The sequence below is a fragment of the Blennius ocellaris genome (assembly GCF_963422515.1).
Source record: "Blennius ocellaris genome assembly, chromosome: 3".
Classification (NCBI taxonomy): Eukaryota; Metazoa; Chordata; class Actinopteri; order Blenniiformes; family Blenniidae; genus Blennius; species Blennius ocellaris.
In genome coordinates, this window is record NC_137652.1 from 6,492,669 (window position 1) to 6,511,926 (window position 19,258).

The 19,258-nt window shown below is 43.6% G+C and overlaps 1 protein-coding gene across 1 annotated transcript in view; it reads right to left on the reverse strand.

The window, feature by feature from the left end:
* Positions 1 to 19,258, reverse strand: part of tll1 (tolloid-like 1) — a 42,261-nt gene that overhangs the window by 11,396 nt on the left and 11,607 nt on the right. The window contains exons 2-16 of the mRNA XM_080520998.1: positions 14,887 to 15,009; positions 14,701 to 14,781; positions 13,118 to 13,496; positions 10,485 to 10,663; positions 9,143 to 9,248; positions 8,521 to 8,645; positions 6,897 to 7,012; positions 6,565 to 6,667; positions 5,795 to 5,911; positions 5,508 to 5,653; positions 4,016 to 4,211; positions 3,802 to 3,927; positions 2,037 to 2,197; positions 1,770 to 1,950; positions 947 to 1,069 (exon numbers count right to left, since the gene is read on the reverse strand). Coding sequence (XP_080377124.1) covers positions 947 to 1,069; positions 1,770 to 1,950; positions 2,037 to 2,197; positions 3,802 to 3,927; positions 4,016 to 4,211; positions 5,508 to 5,653; positions 5,795 to 5,911; positions 6,565 to 6,667; positions 6,897 to 7,012; positions 8,521 to 8,645; positions 9,143 to 9,248; positions 10,485 to 10,663; positions 13,118 to 13,496; positions 14,701 to 14,781; positions 14,887 to 15,009 — 2,262 coding nt within the window. The remainder of the gene's footprint in view (positions 1 to 946; positions 1,070 to 1,769; positions 1,951 to 2,036; positions 2,198 to 3,801; positions 3,928 to 4,015; positions 4,212 to 5,507; positions 5,654 to 5,794; positions 5,912 to 6,564; positions 6,668 to 6,896; positions 7,013 to 8,520; positions 8,646 to 9,142; positions 9,249 to 10,484; positions 10,664 to 13,117; positions 13,497 to 14,700; positions 14,782 to 14,886; positions 15,010 to 19,258) is intronic.

The following is a 19,258-nucleotide window of genomic DNA, read 5'->3' on the forward strand; positions in this document are numbered from 1 at the left end:
TTTTTTTTTTTGAGAACATGGCTCCCGGCCTTCACCAAGCAGGGACGTTTTTATTCACTGTTTATACTGAATCATTTCTAGTCAGGCAGGTCAGGACCATAAATGGGATAGTCATTACGGTGGGCTGTTCTAAAATACGAAATCCATTAAAATCAGATAAATACGAGGTCACAGTGACCTTCAATCAGATAACATGCTTGTTTGAGACTTTGCTGACTCAAAACTCCACTACTTTGTATAAGCAAGCTTAAATGAAGAGAGAATGATTTAAAAAAAAAAGTATAATAAAAATAGAAGCACCGACACACAAAACACGTGTCATATGGGTGTCAGAGTGATGACACTAAAATCCATATAATTATACGTACATTTGTTTTTTTGTATGAATACAATACATAAACATAAAAGGGCAGCTGGAGCTTCGCCGTTTCCAAAATATCAGAACACATTCAGATTTGGTGCAAATGAAATCCTTTCGCTTCTAAAAAAACAACAACTTCGTTTCCAAGATTATCAATTTCGAAAATTTGCAATTAATGTAATCCAGTCGATTAGTTTTCTAAGTAAAGACAGCAAAAATACAACCATAAAATATTTAAATATTTGAAGGTTTCATTTTTATCTGTTTGCTACAAGCAGACAAAAAAGTGTCAAACTCAAACACTTTTTTTTTAAGCTTTTCCAATCAAAGCTTTCGTGGAATCATTCATTTTATAACATTTTTAGGTTGATAAAATGGCGACGATTTGATTCCACTGAAACATGAATCATCACCTATCGTCAGGCGATGCTCGGGCAGAATTAGTAAGCAAGGGGGTCGCAACACCTCCCCTGTTGAGGCGAATGGATCCAGCAATAATTTAATTAAAAAAAAAATTGGATCCATCCCTTTAAGCCCCCGCGGGGAGTTCAGAGATCAGAAACTCTGATCGTGAGGTCACGTTACCTCTGACCTTTGACGAGGTCGCCAGCCTGTCGTTGGCACGGCCACGAGTCGGAGGGCGGCCGCGCTTTATGTCCTGACATGACTCAAACACAAACATATGCTGCTGACACAGTGCCAGTCTGTCTGAGGGAGAGAGGGCAAAGTGGAGGAGGTGGTGAAAGACTGCAGGAGGGAGGGAGGGAGGGAGGGAGGGAGGGAGGCTCGGGACACAAACATGACAATAACACAGATAGGTATACACACTGAACCGTGAAAGCAAAAATGATTGGACACAGTGGCGGTGGAAAGCAGCTTTTGAATTAGTGAGTAAACAATACATGTCCCCGCTTCTGCAAGAATGATTTCTAACCAACGTGGAGAGGTGAAATCTCTCTACCTGTCATCGCAAGTGAAGTTCTTCTTTTATGATCTAAGAGAAAAGCAGAGCTGCCAAGTGTCACACATATATGTTGAACTCTAAACTCACACAGTTCAATTGTAGTAATAACAATGATGTTAATAGTATGGATCATAATTTATTAATCCCTTTGGTAAATACATTTTATTTCCCCACATTGACCATATTGATGCTTCGCTCAAAGCCGGCCAGCTCCCACACTCCCCTACTCAAACTCTGCTTCTTTAACCACTCTTTACGGTTTTGTCCTAAACTATATTTGAATAAAATAATTACTTGTTATAAAATGAAATCCCTACTGTGTGGTTCAGTTGGCCGCTGTTCAACTTGAGCTGCAGTTTCAGTGGATTCTATTCAATCTTGCTGTTCAAAACCCTCAGATTGACACTAAAAGCCTCCTAAATGTTCTGCTCAGGTGCGCCTTACCTGAGAAGAAGTGAGCCTTGAAGCCTTTTTTGGAGACGGTGTTGTCGGACTTGAACTCGATCCTCATGTTGTTGTACTGTGACGTGATGACGTCGGGGACTTCGGTGCCGCAGTATTTACCGTGCAGCTTGGAGTCGGAGGAGAGGCCGCTCCTCACCTCCACGTAGTCGTACTTACACACCTGAACACACGCCGAGGGTCACCGGAAACACACGCTCCGACAACATGGCTGCTCCGATCGGCGACAACGTGCAGACGCGCGCTCACCTCGTTGCCCTCCAGCTCGAAGGACTCAAACTGCATGGAGATGCGGTACTGAGTGGGAGCGACCACCTGCCACACGCAGTTCTTGTTGGGGGGGTATTCTTTAGGCCAGCCTGGGGTGCTGATGGTGCCGTTCAACTTGGACAGGAGGCCGCCGCACGCCGCTGCAGACACACGTCCGGACAGTTTATACACAAATACACCCTGAGGTTACACAGCTTATGTGGAACCTTTAGTGAGTTCTCCTGCGACTTGACAGATTATTCTGTTATTAATGGGCTCAATTTTAAGAAGGTTAGTCGTAATTACATGAGCATCAAATTCAATATTTGCATTATTATAACTGATCGGCTCAGAAACTCATCAACTGTTAGCCTTTGGTTGACGAATAAGCTTCAGTATCCTTTTGTTGTTATGACATTTGTAGCATCACAACTTATTTCACAATACATTGATATTTCATTTTACAGTATTTTTGTAATTATGCTCCGATGTAAAACACTTAACACACATATGTACATACAAATAAAATAAATAAATGCAAGGAATGTGTTGAGAATAGTCAGTCAGGAAAGATAGAAATACGTGTTGTTGTTTTTTTTTTCGATATGTCCCTGGTAACACAATGTTATTTCATTAAAACTGCTTCTCGGCAGCCAGAAGAAGGGGGAATAACAAAAAAAAAAAAAACAGTATGTTGTCATATTTTAAAGGCCGAAAAATATTTCAGTATGAGGACACAACCTCATATTACGACTTTGAGGAGAAAGTCAGACATGGTCTTGCTTGTAAACTACATGATTTTGATCTCAGGCAACTGCCTGGTAAAATAAAAAAAATAAAAAAAGCTTAGTTAACCCATCCAACGATGTGAGCTAACAAGCTAAACTCTTGCCTTTACAGATTATACTCAGTCCTGAACACTGTTGAGACACTTCACTGAATAAATGATCCCATTCAGAGGCCAACTGGAAAAATATTTCACTAAAACAGCAGATATAAAAAAATCCCAAAAGGAATTGTCATCTATCTATTCATTGCAGTGTAATACTTCAAAATGGTCAACTGCCTCACTAAAATTCACAATTATTCAGGAAAATGTAAACCGAGAGCTGAAAAGAAAACCAAACTGCCTTCAAATTCACTGTATAAATAACAATCTTACGGGGAGTCACGAACTATTTCCATGGAGTAAACTCTTGAAAAGCATCACCTCTACGTTCCCTGCATAGTGGCCATCCAGAGGTCTGCATTTTTACTCTTCTCAAGGACCTTCAGCTCCCAATAATTGTTTTTGCAGACTAATTGTGCAGTGATACTTTCGTCTTGATTTTTTCCCACACGTTGAATCTCTAATGATTTTAATGTGAAATAGCAGGAACCCGCAATTAAGGTCTTTTCACTGGAGAGCAACCCCCCCCCCCCCCCCCCCCCCCCCCCCTCCCCGGCTGCGTAAGAAGTGGTTTGTTCATTTGTTTCAGTATGTGGGTCATTTCGGGTAGTTAATCTATTTTGTGGGATTAAAAGGACCTTCGCGGCATGTGTGGCATTGGAACGACGAGGCCAGTGGCTTTGTGTCAGAAAGATGTTTTTTCCTGTTGTTGGAGGCGGTTCGGATGTTGATTTTCTTGATGAGTTACACTCACATCCTACAGAAACACAATGCTACAGAGGAATCCAAATGCAACATGAATTTGCGCGCGCGCACACACACACACACACACACACACACACACACACACACACACACACACACTCTCACTGTTACCTTCACAGCTCTTCTTGTCGGGGGCCAGTTCATAACCGGGGTCACAGGCACACTTGAAGCTGCCGAGAGTGTTTACACACCTCTGTTCACATCCACCATTGTCCGGCTTGGAACACTCATCTTCCTCTGGAAAAACACGCATGTCAGTGCATAACAAATGCTTCGGTGCAAGAGTCAAGCACACCACCCCGTGACAAACACTCAGAACGCGCACCTTTGAAAAAGTTCGCAGCAAAGCCGGCTTTGTTCACCGTCCCGTCCGAGACGAACTTCATCCACAACGTGTGCGACGTCGAGCGGACGTCCTCCGGTTTTTCGTGGCCGCAGAATCGCCCGATGAGGGGGCTCGTTTCCAGGGGTCCGTCCCGGACTTCTAGGTAGTCGTATGCGCAGGTGTCGTGTCTCTCGATCTACACCGAAACAGAACACATCGCGGCGACACGCAGACAGCTGCAATGAATATCACCCACATCGCCAACAGAAGGCACAGCAGCTCTCCCATCGCCCCGCTGAGACGCTATGTAAAGATGGATGCGACTTTAAGAGGCATCTCTTAATAAAACTGAGAATGTTGCTGCCTAACATTAACCTCATCCCAAAATACGATAGACTGCTGCAAAATAAAACAAAGTGAATTAAACCAAGAGTAGCAGACCTAATGGAAACAAAAAAAAATAACAGGAAAAATGTTCTTGTGTTAAAGCCTCATTCTTATTTTTGAGGTTGTGTCCATGATTTCTTTGGCCACCCTGACAATTTAATAGCTGAGAAATTGGATGAATGGAAGTGCTGAGAAGGCAAAGTAGAAATACTGCCAGACACCAACACTGACAGTCATGGTTGACATTAATATCCATTCAAACTTCCAATTTATTAGGTGAAGACCTTGAAGGCTTGAAATAATGGCTATCTGGTGATAGGTCTGTTGATCTTCTGGTTTTCAGGGATGATATGCAGTGGAAAACATACTTTTGAAAAAAAAGAACAGTACACCAAATACGTCTCACTTTGAATATATTTTTGATAACGTCAACTCGACATCTGTCATTTATTCATTCACAAAATGAGTGTGTGAGCTCAGTGTGAAACTCACTGTTGAATCTGTGACTGAACAGTCATGCTCCGGAAGTCAGTATAATGACGAGCATAAGGGTGCAGAGCAATATTTCCATGCTTTCTGATTTATTAGACAACGTAAAAGGTCTAGAAGTTATGATTATTTAAAGTACACGTGCCAAACCTCGCCAAACGTGAGACGAATATAGGTGGTGGATGTTGGCAACTTGGCAGCCGATCTCAACATGAGCGACGAAGGCGAGACGTTTTCAAGAAATGTGTTGCAAAGCGCCGCCTCAGACACATGCATGAATGCCATGCATCATAAAAAATGAACACAGATTTTTGGAGAAGTTTATCTTCACGCCGCTTAAAAAGCAACCTTTGACCTTTGACGTGTGAAGTCAGACCTCAAGCCGTTTAGCAAAGTGACATTTTTACGGCGGGCCAAAGGACGAGACTATTCCCAACTGCCTGGTCAGTGGGCCAGTGTATGTGTATGTGTATGTGTGTGTATACAATCATGCACAACACACACACGGCCTTTATTAACTTCCTAGCTGCCATACAAGCGTGAAATCTGACCCAGACATTCCTGAGAGGCACGGGGGGGGGGGGGGGGGGGGGGTTACACAGAAGGAGTGAATCACCTCGAAGGCCTGGAAGCTGAGCCCGACATTGTATCCCTCAGACACGGTGATCCTCCACACACACTCTTTAGAGGGTCTGTAGTCATCTGGATAATTGGGAGACTGAATCTGGCCCGAGTCCTTGGTGATTTCTCCTCCACAGATTGCTGCACACGGGGAGAGGGATTGTAAAACAGGATGCATCAGCTGCACTGACCACAGACAGCTGAAACACATCAAACATCACTGGATCCACACATATTACTGCCTTTACTCCTTCAATAAGTCGTTTTTTTAATTGGTTTTACCTTCGTAAACGGCAGCGAACCCTTTGCCGACCCAGTTGCTGCTGCTGCGGAACTCAATCCACATTCTGCTGTCTGTTGAAATCAAGACATCCGGAATTTTGTCGCCACAAAACCTGCCTGGAAAGTAAACACACACACAAAAAAAACTTGTCACGGGTCTCTATTTACACTCTTTGCTGTGAGTTCACTGAAATCCCCCTCGGCTGGCAAGAAATTTGTGATCCCTGTAAAGTTGTGCTGCAAAACAAGGTCATCTGGCAACACTTTGCACAGGCCGCTGAGACAAATGAATGCACCCACTGTAAGTAGAATACCTTATAGAGCAAGATCTAATGCTGCTGCAAGCACCAAGACAGGAGGAGCACATTTTACTGCTGCTGCAATAGCAGACAAGAGTTGTAAAATTCAACCTTGAAGCAGTTCAAACAGCTGTGCAGCATCTTGGCAACTCATCAGGCCTTCATCTGCATCTCCTCACTTGGATTTCATCTTGCCATTGATTTTTGGGGAATTTTGTATTTTGTCTAGTTTATTCTACCAATTCTTAATCAAGAGAAACATAAATAATATTTAATATCTCAACAGAGTCAGTGCACAGAAATCTACTGTTTATCTTCTGATTTCAGAGGATTTTCCCATTTCTTCAAGTCAAATAAACCTGTGTGTCGGTAAAGTATGGCGTGATCAAAGAGCTGGAACTGGAAACGGGCCCTATTTGGTTAATTCACTGGTTTTAAGTGAAGGCCTTCAGTCCAGCTGCATGAACTCACCGAGCAGTGGAGCTTTCCTCCAGTATCCATCCCGGACCTCGATGTAGTCATACCAACACAAACTGCTTTTATAGAGATCCATAGTGGTGAAGTTAAGAACAATCTGGCGGAAGAAGAAAAGCAAAAGCAAAACACATTTAATGCACTTAGAAGAGATCTGTGCAATGCAGAGACCCAGAAATCTGGAGGCAAAGCAAAGGAGGAGGGTTTAACTTTTGACTGAATCAATCAATACAAAGCCGCTCCGTCAACTGTGCGTTATTGTTATTGGCTTTGCATGCATATCCACTGCACTGCAGGAGCTACTGGAAGCAAGAGTGTGTGTGGCGCACCTTTTCTCCCGGTGTAACAGATATCCTCCAGACGCAGTGAGTGTATGAAGGGTATCCGTTCGGGTAACCAGGAGATGAGAAGTTGCCCATTGACTCTTGGAGCGTCTCTCCGCACGCTGCAGCAACCCGCACGCAAACACACACAGATGGAGTTACATTTCTGTGGTTAGTCCTGCTGTTGTGTCTAATCCTTTCAGCTGTGCGCCGACGACTTGTGATTGGTACATGACTGAAGAACACATGGCTCCCGTGTCTATTATTACTCTCAATCTGCACTAAATTCACATTCAAACGGCCAATTTACAAATATCACATGATTGCATGTCAAAACAATGGCCTCACACACCATTTCCCTGCCACAGTTTGTCTATATTATCTTCTGTGATCATGTGGAAACATTTAGACATTCACTTCTAATCAAAAACAAAACGCAATAAATAAATAAAACAATTTAATGGGCTTCAAATAGAGTTCTCCCAGTGCTGCACATAGATATTTACAAAGCGCACATTTGTCTTCTTGAATGGATCTACCAAATATCGGCCAACTGGAGTAACCAAAATTAGTAATTTACTGTAATGGAACTAAAGGGGCTGCAATCACAAAGAAACTACAGCTCAACGACCATACGTGAAAAAACACAACAACAAAAATGTTTTTGATTTTGCTCTATTTAGCTCTCGTTCTGGGTTTACTGCCGCCGCTTCATCTCAAAAGGAGGTTAGCCAAATGTACCCCTCCTGTCCCATCAAGCATGCTGTTCCCGCCCCCCTGCAATGCCCGGGAGCTCCGTTCATCTGTCAGTAAATATGGTATCACTCAAATATGACCTTATAACGGTGAAGTTGTGTCCAGCTGGGACAGTGACACAGTAATTCACTCTCTGAGCCATCAAAGACATTCGAGATGTAAAAATCTAAATGGATATAAATAGATGAGTTCAATTAGAAAATGTTAATTATTTAGAATTTGTGAAATAGTGTGACTATAAGAACCCGGAGAGTAAAACCTTCCTTTGGGATGTCAGTTTGTTGATAAAAGAGCCAGCAGGACTAAAAATGTGCAACCCTGAAGCTTTGCAACATGACCCATCGAGAGCACATCCAGTCAGAGCAGAGGAACGGGGTGTGTGTGTGTGTGTGTGTGTGTGTGTGTGTGTGTGTGTGTGTGTGTGTGTGTGTGTGTGTGTGTGTGTGTGTGTGTGTGTGTGTGTGTGTGTGTGTGTGTGTGTGTGTGTGTGTGTGTGTGTGTGTGTGTGTGTGTGTGTGTGTGTGTGTGTGTGTGATAACCGATTGTGTGTGAGGCCCAAAAACAAAGAGAGAAGCATCACATGGAAAAACAAATGACTCAACATCGTCTTGGTTCCTCGGAGAGACCAAGGGGTGGACCAAAGATATGAGTAGATAAGCAGATAAACGGTGCTCATCTTTTTTTATTTTCCTCCTAATCTATGACGACAGTGCGCACACACACACACACACACACACACACACACACACACACACACACACACACACACACACACACACACACACACACACACACACACACACACACACACACACACACACACACACAATGTACACAAACACACACAGAGAGCTTATAGTAAATATATCAGTACCTGGACATCTATACAGCTTCCTTGCCTGTGCAATGTCTCCCTTACTGAGCCTGGTTCGCTGGCCGATAGCAGGCCGGACCCCATTTTCATCTCTGGATGGGAGGATAGTGTCGAGGAACATCCCACTTCAGAGAGGAAAGACAGCGATGTAAATATATCCGGAGTAGTACACTGATTTATGTGAAATTCCATTTCTTGTTCAACTTGATCATCCTACGAGACAAACTGTCCAGGTGTAGCACGGATTAGATGCATACCAAAGAGAGGCATGCACCGTTTTCCGAGTTTTTTTTTACAGTGTGAAAAGTCTCCAAAACAAATCCCTCGGTAATCTATTGCACTAATTTGCACCGTGAAGTTTAGAGCAACACTGAACCAAGCGGTTCACCCAGGAAATGACTAAATAGATTCTACGTGACTAATTAGGGGATGACTTGTACAATCATTCAGGTCAAGGGATAAAAAAAAAAACCAAAACAATAAACCAAGACATAAAAACACTTCAAAAATACTTAAGAAAATTACAAGGAATGCTTTAAAGATGGAGAAGAAAAAAAAACCCACGAGTCTTGGCAGATCACAATCTAGTAAATTGAAAACATGTCAACAGACAACTGGTTACCGTGAGAAGGTGTTTCTGGCGTAGTGCATGATACTATCAAAATCATATGGCTCCCCGAGAGAGTTCACCTCCCCTGGCTCCATCTTGAGGAAGTTATACTCTTGGCCTGAGAACCACACATGCAGATATCAGTGTATTAGAGGGTTTAGTTTCATCGCACATCATCAGTCAGAGGGTCGACTCTTCAGAGCGCTCCCAAATGGATTCATTGCAAACAGCCGTCAACAGAGAAGGAATTTTGATTTGAGTTAAACGGCCTTCATCGCCTTTGCATGTGAAACACACGCAAAATGTAAACAAGCAGCACAGCAGACAAACAAACCAACTGGATGGAACATATTGGGCCGTGGGTGGACATTTACTACTCCAAACTGACATTTTAGAAGCCGAAAAAACAACAAGCTGGTTCTATGGAGACTACACCTCACAACTTAGAGGACTTAAAAGATCTTTAGCTGTTACGTTGGTGAAAACCTGGAGAAGTCAACTGCACTCCATGACTTGACCGTACATCGGTGGTAATATAGTTATGGCTGATTAGGGTTTTTATGATATTTATATACTTTGTCTATATGAAGAACAAACTATTGAAAGAAAAAAATGAATCTGCTAAATATACATACTGCAATCTGGCACTTTACAGATACAGATGTGGACGTCTGCCTATGCATCCTATTCAGTGCCTGTGAGTGTTATTTATATTTTGCTGGTGGTTATGGGAAAGGTGGGGTGGGGGGGGGGGGGGGGGGGGGGGGGGTTCAAAAGCTGCTGAGCAAACAATGTTTTTGGATCTGAAGGTGCAGCATTTTGGGGAATCATAGCGTCTTTCAGAGGACAGCAGTGTAAATAGGTGGTGAAAAAGGCGGCAGCTGTGTAAGGAAGCTACAGGCTCTGCAGCACTGAGGCATGCTGGTATTATATTTTTTTTAGGGGGGGGGGGGGGTTAAACCTAAGTACTGCTGTCCACCCACTTCATTACATTATTGTACAGTTCCAAACTGTATTGGAAAGTTAAAGCTAACATTGAGCAGAGTTGCTGAAAGCACTGACGTGTTTCTCAATAAAACCATGTGTCAGGTCTGATGTGCGTCCATGCGATTCGATTTAACACCTGTCAGATTGCATTGCTGTGCAGGGAAGTGTGTTTTAAACGGAGTGACAGGTGGCTGTGACAGCGGTCCAGGTGACTTCACAGTCATTATAAGGCTCATTCACACTCAAAGCCAGACGTGACTCAGGAAAGGTGTGCACGCCGTCTGCTAAAGCCGCTGTGGTCTCTGCCTGGAAATAACATCATTGATCTTACCAGAGGCCCCGGTGCCTCCTGGGTAACAAGCCTCACCTGGTTGGATGTTATCCCGGATGATCGTCACATGATCGTCACGGTCGGGCCGCGTGTGCTCGTGCCAAAAGCCAATGACGTGGCCCAGTTCGTGCACCACAATTCCAAACTTGTCACAGTTTTTACCGATGGAGATGGCCTGCGGCCCGTTGCCGCGACGACCCACGTAGGAGCAGCACCTAACGGAGACCAGGAGGAACTTAGACAGGTAGACAGGTAGACAGACACTCGGGCAGGTTGACATTGGCATGAGCAGTGTTGTGTTGCACTTACAAGGAACACACTCCCACACACACACTCACTTTCTTTTCAGGATTTCCTGCCTCGTACTACATGCACCAGAGGAAAAGCACCAGGATTTATTATTTATTTATTTAACACTCCGATAACGCTGCCGTTTCATAACCCAATGTGAATAAGCTGTGAGAACTTACAATTTGCAGAGTACACACACACACACACACACACACACACACACACACACACACACACACACACACACACACACACACACACACACACACACACACACACACACACACACACACACACACACACAATCTCTCTCTCTCTCTCTCTGGTTAGCAGAGACATCTGTGCCAAGCTAACAAATCTGATTAAAGTTATCCAGCGAGCTGATTGCACGGTAGGGATCAGGAGTCACTGGAGTAGATAGGAGTCTTTTCGTGCAGAATTTGCGGTGCCAGGATCAGCGGCGCCACAAACGCACATGCTCACACACAGGGACCAGAAGCGTACGGCGGTTTTAAATGTGGACGTGAATCTCATCTGTCTCTGTCCCATGTCTTGGTTTCTGTTTTTGTTTTGTTTTTTGTTTGTTTGTTTACACAAGCACTCACACAGCGCATCCAGGCTGCAGGGTATTTATACATCAGATTAAAGCGTCTAATCTCCAATGCAGTGGGCCAATCGTAGAGCAGGAGACAACAGGCATCATCCGTTAACAAGCAGATCTTTGCGCACACCTAAAGCGTGAAAGAGAAGTGGTCGTATTTGCATTTTAGGATCAAATTCATTTCAGAATATTTTATAATCTATGCTAGCCTTTGATTTAAAATTGCCATCTCTAATATGTACACTAATTTGTTCAACTGAGTTATGGCCACACAAAAGGCTCAGTGAGCTTGAACTTCGACCATCATCATATCATTAGACCGTCCTCGAATTAGAGCAGCCATGAGGAGCTTCTCTGATGAATCTCTGATAACCTTCAAACAGATTGTTCTATGAAGATACTAGACCACGGGTCGGCAACCCACGGCTCCGGAGCCGCATGCGGCTCTTTCGTCCCTCCACTGCGGCTCCTTGAGCCTCGGTCCCACTACAGTTCATCCCGGAGGGACGTAAGGAGGCAGAGCGCACCTCAGAGCGCAGTCCCGCTACAAAGAGTGGAGTAAAATGTAGGCGGGCAGCGATGTAACGTTACTACGCAACAATAATGGCATGGAGAATGTAGAATTGCGGCTGCAGGTCATGACTGGTGTCTGAAGCTGGGAGCTTCCTGTGCCTTTCACAGGAATACCGCTGCGCTGCGGAGTGCTGACAATTCTGGGAGGGTTTATTGTAGACTTGTTGAGAGTGACGTCAAATTCTAGTGAATTACACAACAACTAAATGACATTGAAAGCCACACCACTCACACTCATGGTTCTAAAAAATCCCAGATCTCCCACATATATCTTCCATTTTAATAATGTGTAGCAATAAAGGAGCTGAGAGCTGCAATACATTATGGGAGCTTCTGTTTGTCCTGTTTTAAATGTAATTATTGGGGGTTATATTAGATTTGTAGTGTTGCTAATAATTGTGTTGTGTTGTGTTTTTGTTGCTTAGTTCATGTAGTTAAGTTTATTAGTTTTAAGTTGGCAACCAGCAGTGAAGAAGGTTTTGTGTGTAGTGTCCTCCTGGCATGGTCTGCCTGTGGAAGTGTCAAAATAAAATGTCTGCGGCTCTTAGGGTGTTGTGTTCAGAGGGAAATGGGACCAAATGGCTCTTTGAGCATTAAAGGTTGCCGACCCTGTACTAGACTATCTGCATTTACATTTTTTTTTTAATTAAACAAGAAGAAACCTATTTGCTCAACACTGAAACTGTTAATTCAAAGATCGAACCGCGTTTCCTGCTCTTTTAACCGTAAGCGCACGCCACTGTCCAAGAGCAACAAACCACAATGTCTTGAGCCTTGGCCCCTCTAAAATCTTACAACTCACCCCAACCGGTCAGTGGAGTGTCACCACTGTACAAACACACTCTGACCCCGCCGCGCTGCCACTCGGCAGAACAATGCACTTCTGCAGAGTATGAACAAAAAAACTGCACGAACATACAAACACTTAAACGGAGCGGCGTGATTGGTGGGCCGGGGAAACAGGAGCAGGACAGGAAGGAAAGTGGAGCCATTGTTGAGTGACCGTATCGTCTCTCGCTGTGACAAGGTCACGAGTGAACTCTAGGCACAAACATCGTCTCACACGCAGGGGTGCTCACACACACACACACACACACACACACACACACACACACACACACACACACACACACACACACACACACACACACACACACACACACACACACACACACACACACACACACAGATCATCCGCACTCACCCGCAGGGTCTGTAAGTGAAGACGATGTAACTTTCTTCGTCCGTCTTCTCGATGAAAGTCACACACGTCTGTTTCTCCCAGTGGCGCATGGCCTGCTTGAACATGGCTCTCTGACTGCCTGGATCACACAGGTTTGACATCCTCCCGTTAAGCGGCCACACGCCAGCCAAGCACTTCGCGGCTGAGCAACACAGCGCGTTTGCTTCGGTGAAGTTTCCTCCGATGACGTAGGGAATGACTCCTCCAGGCCATATCCTCTCAGCTCGGGATGTGGCTGCTCGACGACTGCGGCTCTTCACAGATTTCCCAACTTTCCCACTTTTCCCAGTGGTGCTCTGGTGATTAGCGGCTACCTGGCTTTCATTCTTGAGGGGCTTGTCTAACGGAGTGGTGAGACAAAGATACAACTGAATCGGAAACATAATAAAGGCCTGGGCTATTTTTTGTAAATATCAGTTCATAAAGGTGCTTCCAGAATATTCTTATCATATGTATGGAATATGGAATATAGAGTGTGTTCTCAGAGATGAATGATGCTCAGATAGAAATAGCCTTGTGTATACAATATATTCTTATACTTGTAGTGTAAGAATTTAGTGATTAAATATGAAGTGGCTTCAGTTGAATGGAAGCTGTGGTGACATACCACCAACCTGTGAGAATGATCAACCAACTTGTGTGTAGAAAACAGGTTCATGTTGAACCTGGTTAGATTACGTATGCTGGTGTCATTTCTTAGAGCAGTCGTTAGAATGAACAAAAATTAGTTTGTCCGGTTTGAGATTATTTAGGTTTTCTTTTTGGCTGCTTGCTTGGAAGGGGGTCACCACAGCAAGACATTGTAGCCTGTGCCACATACTCCAGTAGTTTTTACACCAGATGTTCTTGCTGCAGCCGGGATTCAAACCCGCCTCCCCCATATTCAAGGTCGACACTTAAATCGATATGCCTCCTGTCTGGCCTCTCCCTTTTTGCTGTTGCACTTCATAGACGAGAGGCTACCTGGTGATCGTTGCATCTAATTGATAGAGGATTTTTTTTTTCCCGTTCTCTCCCACGCTGGCTGTCTTCAATCAACACAATGCAGACAACACCCGAGAACACCATTTATAGATACAAACATTCAGAAACCAACTCTCAAGATTTCAGCAGCTTGAATCATTGAAATCGTTCTATCACAAATTAAAAAAAAAAAAAAATCAAAGACCGAAACAAGCACGCCTCACACAAAAAGCAAGACTTTTCAATTGAAATCAATACGCAATTTCTCAGTTCTGCTGTAGATGCAAGGGGGAAAAAATGTTTACGCTTTGATTCAACATGTGCAAGTCTAATTCCGGCAGCCTTTGAGCAAACTTCTCCCGCCCCTATCACCTCTAGTGGCTTCTCAACCAGGCCTGAACCCAGGAAACCAGTTCACTTGTATTACAAATCAGTGAGTAGGTCCAGTATATGATGCTGACATGTTTGGGGAAAACAAACTACTTTAATATTGAAGTAAACTCAGTTAAGTCGCTTAGATTTGTCATTGCAAGTCACTGTTATGCTATTAAAACTGTTCTTTGCAAGCATGGATTTCTTACCAGCAGCAGATCTGTGTATACTTTCCAGGAGTTGATATAACGATGCTCTCTTCTTCACAGCTTCATGTTCATCTTGGCCACCTGGCATACGAAGGAGAGAAACAAAACATGGCCCATGTATCTATTCATCTTTTCTTTAATGGCCAAACAACTGATTCAAAGCAGAGATGTAGAGGAAAAACTCACCGGACGTGTGCCCTACTCTGGAGTTGAAGAGCATGTGCGGGTGTTGCGTCAGGTCTATCGTCCTGTCGATCTGGAACATGTGCATGTCCTCGATATCTAAAGCAATGTCGCCCCAAAATGCAGCTGAAAGTTGGCGGAGAAAAAAAAGCAGAGGACATACTATTGTAACTGAGGCCAAAGTTTTACTTTCGTCGGTGTAACGTGAGAAAAACTTTCAGGACTGTCATTTGTGTATTACATTCTCTCTTAGGTCTCACCTACATGTTCGAACAAGTTTAGGTTTTAGTAGCGCCATAACATACTGTCCTGTGTGTGTGTGTGTGTGTGTGTGTGTGTGTGTGTGTGTGTGTGTGTGTGTGTGTGTGTGTGTGTGTGTGTGTGTGTGTGTGTTTGTGTGTGTGTGTGTGTGTGTGTGTGTGTGTGTGTGTGTGTGTGTGTGTGTGTGTGTGTGTGTGTGTGTGTGTGTGTACGGGGTGTCGTTTAGAGGTGTTTTTCCAAGATCACCAGCCTCCATGTAACTTCCAAAAACATTACTGCCAGGTGCTTTGTCAAAACACGTCTTTTATAAGCATGAAGAAATGAACCATGAAGACTCTCCTGCTAAGAAAAGTATAACAAGGTTTAAAAATAACTGTTTGTTTTGGGGGTTTTTTGGTTGTCCTCACGTCTACAGTATAGGATGAGTCACAGACTACAGTCAATTATAGACAATTAGAAATCCCCACAAGGGCTTGAAAATTGTTCCATCGTAACTCCTATAATTGAACTTGGAGACAGGGAAAACACCGGAATGTATTAGCAAAAACAAATAGGTCCATTTAATTGCAGTGTGTTTCAGATTCAATTATCAAGTCTTTGGGAGTTATTTGTCCTTAACTTTGTTTTAAATCATTTAAACTTACTTTGACCTCTTGTGCAAAAGTTAGATAAATTGTGTTTCTTTAACAGCTGGTACAGTACAAGTGTCACATACAAGCCCATAACGCAGAAGCATGTAGTTATAAAGTGTCACACTAAAATGTAAGCATCTATTGGTCAGGTCCCAGTTACAGCAACACTGTCACATGGCAGCAACACGTTTCACTCCAATCATGCGTCTTAAACTTCACTCTCATATGCAGAAATCCGTCTTTCATATCAGTCAGAGCTCAAAACATCTTTGCGTGATTGTCACTGCTGCTCTCTTGCACATTTATCACACACAGACACATATCAGGTCATGTGTGAACCTTTCAGGGACATGAAAATCCCACTGCTGCCCTCTTCCCGCTTCCTTCCAGTCATGGAAAACTACTCAAGTCGCTTTGGCTTCTCCGCTGTGGAACTGGAGGTTTGTGATCAGTGCTTTATACCCCAGTCAAGTCTGCAGCGTATGGATTACCTTGCTGTAATTACCAGAGCAAGCTGGAGGCCCCCACCTCTGAATACGAGTCTGCTGAAGAATAGTTTTTCCTTCTCATTGGCAGGTGGAATCGGTTGGCTTTCAGCTCTTGTTCTATTTGTCTGTGAAATGCCATCGGATGGCGACACTGGCGTTGAGATGCAACTCTGACCGTGTGTGAGCGTTGCAGTTTCACCCCTCGTGTGTGAAGGATGAAGAGAGGGATTAATCCTGGGTAAATTAATTGAATGCAGGAGTGGAAATCACACACCACGACCACTTTGCCAACTTCACTTCCAAAGGGACTAAAATTAAAAGAGAAGCCCCTCACATCAAACCTTTGACTCAAGTGCAGACGCAAAGAGTACAGAAAACGTTTAGGTAAAGTCCTTTTCTATGGAGCTGTGGATCTCCTGCTGTGGATCTCCTGTCGGGGTGTGTTTCCAGTTCCTCAAGGGAACAACTGAAGCAGACTCTCAAGAAAACACAGTTGTGGCTTCAGGAAAGCCTGTCCCGCCGCACAACAAAGCATCTCCGGAGAGACCTGAAAACGATCGTGCACAAACACTCCCCATGCAGCGCAGCTGAGCTGGAACAATTGTACTGAAAAGACCTCCAGTGAAAAGCTACGGCAAGATTGTGGGACCATTTCCAGGAAAGCCAGGGGCTGTCGATGCACGTAAATTGTGCTCAAGGGTCAAGTAGACAAATGTCTGGATGCATACAAAGTGTTTGAAAACCATTGGGAGGAAGTGTGTCTTACCCAAGGACACTTCAACACACGGTCAAGTCGAGACGGGAACTAGAATCTTGCTCCACTCGAGCAACTAGACCACAGGTGCCCCTTTGTATATCTGATGTTAGCGAGCTTCCTGATACATAATGATGCACTACGTCACTATGCATTATAATCACTCTACTTTTTTGGTAAAGTGACAGAGATCACCACTAATATGAGCGATACTCTCTTCATTTCCACCCCAAATATTACTCTTGTGCCTGTTACAACCCATAATCCTTTTATGATTCCCACACATCGCTGCTTTCTGATGTGTGAATTGTGTATGTCATGCACCAGCGTCGGCAAAGCAAACATCGGATCCTCAGGTGGCTCCGATTGCGTCTCACGCATCTACAACACAGCGTATCTCCAGCAGTTAACAATGAACAACCGAAGGACAGATAGCCATCTCTAAATGATTGGCTGAGTGGAGTTATTGCCCTCCGCGGGGTTTCAAGACACTAATACACTAACAATGGCATGGGAGAAGCTTGTCACTTTGCTAATCGGGGTTGCAACTAAAGGAAATGGGGGTCAGGGTGCCATTGTGCTCAAACTCTGCAGTATTGTTAAAGAGAGAAGAAACCACAATGACCACAAGTTTACAGATCACATTAGATACAGACTGGGTGAGTGTGCGGCTCAATGGTGCTTTATGATATAACTGTTTAGAGGGGCGTGCGCAAAGCGCCTGGTTTAAAGAATGGAAATGGAGCTGGAGTTATCGTTCACTGTAAAGCATCATCTTCTGTGAATGAAGTTATGGCAAACTAATTAGAGGAACAAAATGTGTACCTTTGATTCAAATGTGACATCTTACTGAATTGATTGATTTAATTAAAAAAAGAAAACATGTAACTCACAACATGCAGCATATGTGCCTCCACCAGCCGGGATGATTGTCGTCGATTTTCTTTTGGTGTCGAGACAAAGAACTTTCAGAAATGTAATAAAAAAAAATATGCAGTGACAATTTGAATTCACAAACACTAAAAGCCAATGGTCTATCCACCAAAATCAGCTGGACTGTGAGTGAGAGTGAACGTGTGGCTAAATGAATCCTCATCTCCAGTAAACTTTATAGCAGCTGGTTGGCAAGTTTTATGGCCAGATGTGGCTGCATGTTCTCACTCAATGTCTGAATCAGACATCAAGTGGAGTTTTGTACAGGTTTTTATGGGTGAACGTCACTCTGACAGAAGATGGTGGTGGACAACGAAGGCAAATAAAAGCAGAAGCAGTGGAGTTTACTTATTGTAATAGTAAGTCACTCCAAATTTTTATCTTGGGCTATTGCGAAAAAAACTGACGTATAAAAATGTCAAATAGAAATCAGATACTAAATCTGAATCCAGATACTGAAGTGATACGTTCCAGCCTCTTATTGTGACAACACAAAATGCACAAATGAATCGGTTTCTGTATCCGTCTCAGTTAAATTCTCTTAAATTGTCAAGCCAACGCCGCTCGACCAGACCTGTGTTGTTGAAGTTCATACAAAATCATGTTTTGGTGGTTCGATGAAAATGTGTGATATTTGTTTAGCTGCAAAGTTGTAACATTAACTGATGACATCTTGATCAAATCAAGCATGTCAGCAACAGGAAAAATATAAAAAAAATAACTTGAATTGTGACTCGATAAGGAAACATATTTCACTTGTGCTCGCTTTATGTGGATATTCAATTAAGTCGAAGAGCTGAATTTGACATTCACAACAACAGATTTACTTCGCTCTGAGGAGGTTAAGCCATGAAAGGTTATACAAGGACTTTGTTTTAAGATCTGTAACAACCATTATTTCTGACACCAAACTGCACTGTGGGCGATACAGTTTCTACTCTCCTCTTCTGCGTCCTCTGCCAAAGCTGATATCACATTGAGACACAAATATGAGAAAAGGCATCCAGCCCTAAAGAAACTGCCGCTTCGCCAGCAAAAGGTCAGGGTGAGGATTCTCACGCTGTATCACTTTGCATCTGCATTAGAAACGATATTCCCTTTGCTTCTATTTTCGGGCCAGTGCAATTGTAACAGTGTCTTGAGGTTGAAACCTCTAGTCGTGACGGATATTTCAGAACAACAGGGGGAAACTACAAGGACTAAAAGTTTTTCCAGGGAAAAGGAGCTGACACAAGCAAGAGCCGCAGAGCGAGAGGAGGAAGGAGTGATAGTAAGTTTGGCCCATTGATTGTAAGGGACTTGTTAAT